This window comes from Homarus americanus, unplaced genomic scaffold (assembly GCF_018991925.1).
Source record: "Homarus americanus isolate GMGI-L3 unplaced genomic scaffold, GMGI_Hamer_2.0 scaffold18453, whole genome shotgun sequence".
In the NCBI taxonomy this organism is placed as follows: Eukaryota; Metazoa; Arthropoda; class Malacostraca; order Decapoda; family Nephropidae; genus Homarus; species Homarus americanus.
In genome coordinates, this window is record NW_024746232.1 from 169,656 (window position 1) to 180,000 (window position 10,345).

Genomic DNA, 10,345 nt, shown 5'->3' on the forward strand with positions numbered 1-10,345 from the left:
CAGCCCTGGTCCGTCGTGACAGTAAAGGCATTGACAAGCTCGAAAAATTCCAAAATAAACCACTTAGAATTATTTTAGGATGTCCCATGAGCGCTAAAGTACTTAATAAGAAATAAGTACTAGGTATACCCAGTGTCAAAGATAGAATAATTGAAGTCAACCTCATGAGAGCCCTGAAGCTTTTGCGTGGCGACCCAGATAACACTGCTTCTAAGAAACTACTAAAATGTATGAGTCCTGAAACTGGTGAATCTAAATGGATCCAAACTACAGCTTAACACATGAGGATGTTTGGACTAGACCATCTGTACAAAGCTGAGACACAACAGCGCTTCCTGCCACCCTGACGGACAGTTCCCTTCGATATCACAACACCCACGTACCCGCCTAAACGACTGACCACACATAATCCTTATCTCCAACACACTGCCAAAGTGAGAGCTCTTGACCACATACATAACCTGCAGACTAAAAATAACATCACACAGACAATCTACACTGACGGCTCTCTTAACACTGTCTGTGGGAGGGCTGGAAGTGCTGTCATTGTAACTCAGCCTGACGGTAATGTAATAGAGAAAGGAGCCAGAATTAGTAACTGGTCATCCACTCTACAAACTGAACTATTTGTCATACTCACAGCCCTGAAACTTGAAGACACTGCCACTGACAGTCTCATCATCACTGACTCCTTATCGTCACTACTTGCTCTTGATAACCTAAACTCAGATTGTCACCTGCTTGTCTCTGAAGCCAGACACAAGCATATGTGTTAGGATCAAGCTGTTGTGGAGTCCCCGTAAAAAAAAAATAAAAAAAATCGCTTCCAACAATGACAATGTTGAATACAGTCTACGTCTTCCAAACAGAACCTTAAAAACTGTAATCAGAAAAGAGCTTTCTGGTGAATTTGAAGCCAGTAGACAAGTGCAAACAGGCACTATTCAATTCATTGTTTACCATGATAAGATGTATCAAATATAACATGTATATGGAGCAAGTAACAAGATCACTAGATTACAAGATGTTGTAACCGCTAGATTAAGGTTAGGATATAAGTACCTCTGGCAGTATGTTCCTCAAGCAGATGATAACAAAACTAAATGTAAAGTGTGAGGCCAGACATATGGCCACACACTCCAACACTACGTCTTAGACTGTGAAAAAATAAAACCGTATAGAGATAGATCCAAGCACAGTGTATGCAACGGCACAGCACTTTAGCTCTGATGACAAGATTGCTGATATACTAAGGCTGTATCCACACTTCCCATCTAGTACCTAATCAAAATTCTATGTACCGCCTTAAACAAACAATGTACTGGAAATACTGTCTAACATTCATTGCCATAATATCAAAATCACTGGGGTCTGATAAACACCCGTTGTGGCTTATACTCTGGAATCCTTTTTTCGCTACCGCTCACAGGATGGGTATGAGGTGCACAATAAACTAGCTGTTGTCCGCGGCAAAATTAAAAAAAAAATCAACTACCCCCTCCCCCCCCCACATGATGATTCGACTTCTGTCAGCTAACTCATTATATACTAGTCTACTATCATTAAATAGTTTTATATAACCTAGTCTCCTCAAACTATGCATCCATATATTTCCTATTTGGATCAAGCTACCACTGACACGCGTTACTGTGGCCAACATACATATTACATTAAATTATCAACTGTTGTTCCACCCTGAGGCATGACTCAATGTTCCGTTCAGTTTGTTTGTTTACCGGCATTCAACTCTTCAGCTCTACGGCCACATTCAATAAAATCAAACTTATTGTGTATCTCACGAGACTCTCTCAGGTTAGGTAGGTTTCTTTGATTGGTTAGGCCAGGTTCTATTAGATTCTGTGTATTGTACTGTTTTTATTACTTACTATCATCCAAAAAACATCGTGGAAAAAAATGAACGAAATCGAACGCCTGGTGTTAGCCGTCTCCTCCACCTTAACATTTACACTTAATCGAGACAACTAATTATCACTTACGTCTCACAAACACTCATTAAATATCTCAAAACAATACCACTCGTTGTATCATCACTTAACACACTGAAGATGTGATTGATATTATCGATATTTTTACCAATATTCGTAAAATACGTCTGAGAAAAGTTTGTTTACATCACAGCTTTCGATCTTGGCACAACACTTTAAACTTTCTCACCTTTCCAGACCAAAGGTTTTATATAAGGTGTTTGTAGCGCCATTATCCTAGTAATGTTTTACCAAGTAGATGAGGGAATCAGTTCATGGTAGAAAGTTTTGTGGGTGACGGTAAAATTAATGTCGTCTGGCCGGCACTGGCTGGTGACTGATGGCTGACGGTCAACACTCAGGGAACATTTGTTGTCTCGCTAAATTCTTCAACATTTTATTTTTTTATCATCTCAGGTTTGTGTTCCGTTGTGGTATATGAAGAAATAATATTAATAAAATAAATATAAATAGATGGGTGAAAGAAATCTATCAGATGTCATAGATCTTTGTTGTAATAAATATTTAATATTTTATAGGAGAATTATGGGTACAAATTGAACATGTTTAGAAAGTCGTAATTTAACAGTTCATAAAATATATTTTTAACGCTCTAGTGAAACACATGTTGGTCGATTTAAACACATAATATTACTACTAATGCTAAAGCTAATACTGATATTAATATTGTCACAACCAGAGGGAACTTTTCGTGTTTATATGACGAACTGTAATACGGCAAAGACTGTGGCAAAGACTACAGTATATACTCAAGACAGGAATGAGTGTAAAATAGTCGGTAATAATACTAGCTGGAACCTCAAGGCACAGTGACGTCATTTTATGTAGTCGTACTTCGGTGATGTCACGTTGTCGTCTGCATGTTTTCAAAATCTTGGACTACAGCTAAGAATAGCCATTTTATAATCAGTAAAATTATTGATGGCACCATTATATTTCAGTTTAACTTTGTTGTCATAGATACTAAGAAATTCGACATTTTATTAAAGAAAAAAATGGATACCTTTTGGATACTTTTTAGAAGATTATGGATACGCTTTGATTTTTTCACACTGGCAACACTGTAGCCAAGACTTGTGGACGCGCAGTTCACCATGCCGGGTAGGTCGCATCCCTGCGTTATTTACAAGAGGAGAAAGGATACACATCCACATTTTCATTTTCATCGGTTCCCACAGGACGAGGCAACTGAAATACATTTAAAATAAGAGGCAGCAGCTTCATCATTCACTCCGACTCAGTTAATACGAATTTGACAGGAATCGCAGATGGCAAAATGCCATTGACATTCCCAGAATATACGTGAAGAACTGTGAGGAATTGTACAGAAGTTATTGAGTGTGCTTTTCCTTCATAATATATATATATATATATATATATATATATATATATATATATATATATATATATATATATATATATATATATATATATATATATATATATATATATATATATATATATATATTGTGCATGATTAATAATTAATAATAATATAACTTATTAATAATTAATGTTATTTTTTATGGTAATGTATCATGTTGAAGGTTAGATGAAATATTATAATATAATAATATTAAAAATTTATTTTATTGGAATTAGTTAATTTTACCGCCACACCACCCCGTTAAGTACTGTACTGCGGTGTCCCTCAGGACTCATTTAGTTTGAGACTCGGGCTGAAACACGACGACCCTCTTCAAGGGAAGATGTTGTTTAATAATACGAGCGTTACTGTTGTTCATTGGTCAATGAATGAGTTCATCAATAACTGGCATAAAACAAGGTTAAGTTAGGTTACGTTACGTTACGTTAGAGGCCTAGTTTTAGTTGGGGTCTATTAGGACTGGGGCCCAATTGACATGTAACTCTCTGGGTGACTGGGTGTACCCGCCAAGGTGAGCCACTGCCCTCTGGTGCTGGTCGCTGGCCTCATATACGTATGGTGTGTCTGTGAGTCATAGTGGCTGTGGCGACCTGGGTGTTTTGGTGTAATAAAAGTGTTGATAATAATAATAATAATTATAACAATAATAATAACAATAATAACAATAATAACAATAATAACAATAATAACAATAATAATAATAATAATAATAATAATAATAATAACAATAATAACAATAATAATAACAATAATAATAACAATAATAATAACAATAATAACAATAATAATAATAATAATAATAACAATAATAATAATAATAATAATAATAATAATAATAACAATAATAATAATAATAATAATAATAATTATAACAATAATAACAATAATAACAATAATAATAATAATAATAATAATAATAATAATAATAATAATAATAACAATAATAATAATAATAATAATAATAATTATAACAATAATAATAACAATAATAATAATAATTATAACAATAATAATAACAATAATAACAATAATAATAACAATAATAATAATAATTATAACAATAATAATAACAATAATAATAACAATAATAACAATAATAATAATAATAATAATAATAATTATAACAATAATAATAACAATAATAATAATAATTATAACAATAATAATAACAATAATAACAATAATAATAACAATAATAATAATAATTATAACAATAATAATAACAATAATAATAACAATAATAATAACAATATTAATAACAATAGTAACAATAATAATAACAATAGTAACAATAATAATAATAATTATAACAATAATAATAACAATAATAACAATAATAATAACAATAATAATAACAATTATAACAATAATAATAACAATAATAATAACAATAATAATAACAATATTAATAACAATAGTAACAATAATAATAACAATAGTAACAATAATAATAACAATAATAACAATTATAATAATAACAATAATAACAATAATAAGAATACTAATAACAATAATAACAATACTAATAACAATAATAACAACAATAATAACAATAATAACAATAATAACAACAATAACAACAATAATAAGAATACTAATAACAATAATAACAATAATAACAACAATAATAACAATAATAACAATAATAATAATAACAACAATAATAATAATAACAATAATAATAACAATAATAACAATAATAATAACAATAATAACAATAATAACAACAATAACAACAATAATAAGAATACTAATAACAATAATAACAATAATAACAACAATAATAACAATAATAACAATAATAATAATAACAACAATAATAATAATAACAATAATAATAACAATAATAACACTAATAACAATAATAACAACAATAATAACAATAATAATAATAATAATAATAATAATAATAATAATAATAATAATAATAATATAACAATCAAGGAATCAACATTCATCAGAAACTACTACTGTAATATATTATTCATTCATATCATCTTGGGCGAGGAAAAGTCGAACGAACGTATCACCAGACGCAGTGTATACATATGTGTGTCACTGAAGGGTAGAGGAGAACGCCTGAATGCTGTTAACCTGGAGTTTTATGGCGACTAGAAGTGTGTGGACCAAGAGAAAGGGAAAGTGCCCTGACGAGACCCTACCTGACCACAACAATACTCAAGGATTCTCAATACTTCGTTCTCTAATTTCTTCCCTCCCGTGAGTCAAGACATCATAAGGAGCCTACCTAACGAACCTTATCACGCGAGGGTAAACGACCAAACTTACACTGAGACTCTTACTTATACAGAATGTGTTTCTTTATCGCACCCCAAGTTGAATGGAAACCCTTCCCAAAAATTATCGAACGAATACCTAAGGATGTGGACCTTGTTTGACTGGCCAGACACCCACCTGAGTCACTGTCATCGGTACAGGTTAAGGAAAGATCACCTGTCTCACCCTGTCTCACCCTGTCTCACCCTGCCAACCAACCTACAGACGGGGACGACGAGAGAAACCCACCATGTCCACAAGCTGACCAAACTGAGAAGAAAATCATAAAATAACTTTGATGCAATAAAGGTTTAAATAAATCATCATACACAAAGGGTTAAATCATCATAATCAAAGGGTTAAATCATCATACTCAAAGGGTTAAATCATCATACTCAAAGGGTTAAATCATCATAATCAAAGGGTTAAATCATCATACTCAAAGGGTTAAATCATCATACTCAAAGGGTTAAATCATCATACTCAAAGGGTTAAATCATCATAATCAAAGGGTTAAATCATCATACTCAAAGGGTTAAATCATCATACTCAAAGGGTTAAATCATCATACTCAAAGGGTTAAATCATCATACTCAAAGGGTTAAATCATCATACTCAAAGGGGTAAATCATCATACTCAAAGGGGTAAATCATCATACTCAAAAGGGTAAATCATCATACTCAAAGGGTTAAATCATCATACTCAAAGGGTTAAATCATCTGGTTGAGATTCAGTATGGGATTAATTACTTCTCCTAACAGGGTCAGTATCGTCTTCAAGGTTACAACTCCATCACTTTATACTTTCAGCAAAAAAAAAAAAAAGATTCGATATTTTATCTACAACACACAGTAATAAATTCCTCCCTGACATTTCTCCATGATCGTGTTACTTTCACTGACTTGACATATATTGAAAATTTAAATATTATTACTCAACATTCTTTCTGCGTTGATTTATCTAACATTTATATATATACATATTTATAGAGATATAACCCCTAAATTATAAGGTGATTCAGTGGGATAAGTTGTGAATTGTATTGGTAAGTTGTGTTGTGGTTTGTCCTTAAGCCTCTGTGTGAATTTGGTATTGTTATTGTACGATACTTTGAGATGGTGCTCCAGGCATCATCTCCCAGCCATCATCCAATCACAATCCAGAAGACAGTTGATGAAGCCTGGCTGACGTACGATACTTGGTGTTTATTTCCATATATAATCACTATTACCCGTTTTAGAACCGTCAGAGAGAGGACCACCACACCAATCACCCCTCAAAACAGATTTAATAACGACAGACATACAATTACTTAGCTAATGAGACCAAAGCTAGAGAGAGACAGACGCAAGGAGAGAGGAGGTCAGGTTAGTTGCGTTGGGTCAAATCCATTCACCTAGGCGTTGTCTTCTTGTCAAAAACTGAAGATATTTGATATTTTGTACTGATGGAGTTATAAATATATGAAAAAACACAAAATCTATTTAGAATTAAAAAAAAAAAATCTAGCGATATATTCCTGATAATGTTGGTTATTTTTATTGATATTATTCCTTTACGTTGGATAGGCCTATGACAAAAATATATATATATAACAAAATATTACCTACTTTAACCCACCAGAGAGGTTTTAATTATAAGAGTACAATTTAATCCACTGAGTGAAATATCTTTACCCTTTCAGTACAATGACTTAACTCCTTAAAGTATGATGATTTAACCACTTGATTATGATGATTTAACTCCTTGATTATGATGATTTAACCCCTTGAGTGTGATGATTTAACCCCTTGATTATGATGATTTAACCCCTTGAGTATGATTACTTTACCCCTTGAGTATGATGAATTTAACCCCTTGAGTATGATGATTAACTCAAGTTTACATTAACAGCCTTTTTAATTTACTGCTAAGTTAGGTTTGGTTATCTTAGGTTAGGTTAGGTTAGGTTAGGTTAGGTTAGGTTTGGTTATCTTAGGTTAGGTTAGGTTAGGTTAGGTTTGGTTATCTTAGGTTAGGTTAGGTTAGGTTAGGTTAGTGTCATCAAGGGTATTCAAATTGCCATGAACGTGTGTTAAATCAACCTCTACTCTACGTATGTGTATGAATAAACTCGTATGCAAAATGGAATAGATTTATTCAACTCTTCTGACCTAAAAAATAAATAAATACAGTAAATATAAGACAAATAAAAAGAACTATGCAATAAATAAGAATAAAAGTTATGAAAATACTGACCTGTTAAACGTGATGTTAAAGAAGTAACAGTAGAAGTTTATTACCCTGAAGAGTCATGCACCTCTCTGATATATCACATTTTTCTGATCTTATCCCTGGAACTATGTCCTGGGAGAGTGTGGAGCAATGATAGTAAACTCTGTAAGGTGCTAGTGAAAGTAACATTATTATGGAAATGTCAGCTGTGAGGTTTATTTTGGCTTTCAGGCTATATTTGTTTGGGGGGGGTCGAGGCCGCCATGTTGTCTCTTACATCAGGAAAGGTAAGTTCAACCTCTCGTAAAAATAATATTAATTCATATTTCATGCTGTATTATGGACAGATGATAGAGATAGGTTTCATTTAACAGTTTAAAGTAATTAATTTTCTTTAGGTTGTTTCTGTGTGATAATTAGTTAAGAGATAGTAGTGATTTCTCATTTGGTAAAGAGTTTCTTCAGTTCATGTTGATCTCTAGAGTGTTGGAACTTTCTTGATCTCATCCAAGAACAATCATGGTATTTTATTTCTTCTATACATGATAACATTTCCAATCCTGCAGTAAATTATGAAAGAGGAACGGATTTTACAAACTTCATTCACTATTTTATATTTCCATTTTGTTTTAATTCAGGGTAGGTTTCCATGGTAATGTGTTCGGTTGTGTATAAGATCTCATAAGCCACAGCCAAGCTCTCAGCTGGTGAATTTATCAATCATACTAAAGGTGTTAAATCAGTCATCCTGTTAAACCATCATTATAGGGTTAAACTCGTCCTCTTAATCAATCGTTCTTAAAGGGTTAATGTTGACGAGTTGGCCTGTCATCACCCACAACTTAACCAAAAGAGTGACGCACTGAATAACATCTCACGGCATCAGCTGTCGGAGTTAGGATCAGAGTGCACAGGAGTGGGGAGTGAAAGAGCGGGATCTGAGTGCACAAGAGTGGGGGAGTGAAAGAGCGGGGTCTGAGTGCACAAGAGTGGGGGAGTGAAAGAGCGGGATCTGAGTGCACAAGAGTGGGGGAATGAAAGAGCGGGATCTGAGTGCACAGGAGTGGGGGAATGAAAGAGCGGGATCTGAGTGCACAAGAGTGGGGAATGAAAGAGCGGGATCTGAGTGCACAATAGTGGGGAATGAAAGAGCGGGATCTGAGTGCACAAGAGTGGGGGAGTGAAAGAGCGGATCAGAGTGCTCAGGAGTGGGGGAGTGAAAGAGCAGATCAGAGTGCACATAAGTGGGGAATGAAAGAGCGGATCTGAGTGCACAGGAGTGGGGGAGTGAAAGAGCAGATCAGAGTGCACAGGAGTGGGGGAGTGAAAGAAAGGATCAAAGTGCACATGAGTGGTGGCAGGACAGTAAAAAATAGTAGTCTGGTTGCATGGAGTTTATTAACAAGTAGACCACAAGCGGTGGATTGTGTCCAGTGATCTGGATGCTGGTCGATGGCCCCTAAGCAGTAGTCCTTAACTATTTACAAAAAAATATTGAGTGTCCTAGAGATGTCCGAAAAGATTATGAGGGGAATATGTCCTAGGAGAGTGTCCGTGTGGGTAAGCTGGGGGTCGTGTCCTGAAGGATGTCCATGTGGGTAGGGTGGGATAGTGTTCTTGGCAGGTGTTCTCGAGGATAGGTGTGTCGTGTGGTAGTGGAAGACAGCTGGGAAAAGATTCCTTGCTTGCTGTACTTTACCACTGTGGTATACATCTCCTTTCCTAAGCGAGGGAGTGTTGGGGTGTACTGTGAGGTGTACAGTATACCTTAAGTGTATGGGTGTCGTTTGGTTGGACATGTGAGAGTGAAGGCCTATATTGTGATTGCGATAATTCGGACACGTTTAAGAACGAAATATTAGAGGTGCTGACCAGTGGACTTCCAGTCATTTGAACTCGTAAAGCAAAAAAGATAAACTATTTAGGGAAAATAATCTATCTGGTTTGGGGTAATTTTACACGTAGATTTCTAGTGTTCTCGATGACTTTAGGAAGTGACATCACCGAGACGCAAGTGTAATACACAGACCATCCAAGGACAGGTGCTCAGCGGTAGTCGTAGGGAAGGGTCGTGATCAACCCAGGTGTGTGTGTGTCGTACATCTTTAGAATGGTTTAATCAATCCTTTCTCCTTGGTCGTTCCACTGGGCGCCCTGAGCTTTGAGTTGGGCCACGATCTGCAGGAGCTCCTCAACGTGGGATGGGTTGGGAGGAGCCACTGGGATGAGGGGAGAATCGACCCTGTAGCCATTTTCGTCAGCCTCGAAGATAAATTCAGCGAGTGTGCCATCGTCCAGGGGGAAGCTGGCGAAGAAAAAGAGAACGCTTTACTCAGAACCCCGTGACGCTCGAGTAGTGCTACATGTTCTTACACTACCTCGATAACAACAGTAGCTCAAAATCCCAGACAATTATTTGTGCCATAGGTGAATATTGTTAAAGGTCAAAATGGAAGAACA

General features: G+C 34.8%; 1 protein-coding gene across 1 annotated transcript in view; it reads right to left on the bottom strand.

The window, feature by feature from the left end:
- Window positions 1–9,264: 9,264 nt before the first annotated feature.
- Window positions 9,265–10,345, bottom strand: part of LOC121879170 (cuticle protein AMP5) — a 2,047-nt gene continuing 966 nt past the window's right edge. The window contains exon 3 of the mRNA XM_042385768.1: window positions 9,265–10,190. Coding sequence (XP_042241702.1) covers window positions 10,001–10,190 — 190 coding nt within the window. The 3' untranslated portion in view covers window positions 9,265–10,000. The remainder of the gene's footprint in view (window positions 10,191–10,345) is intronic.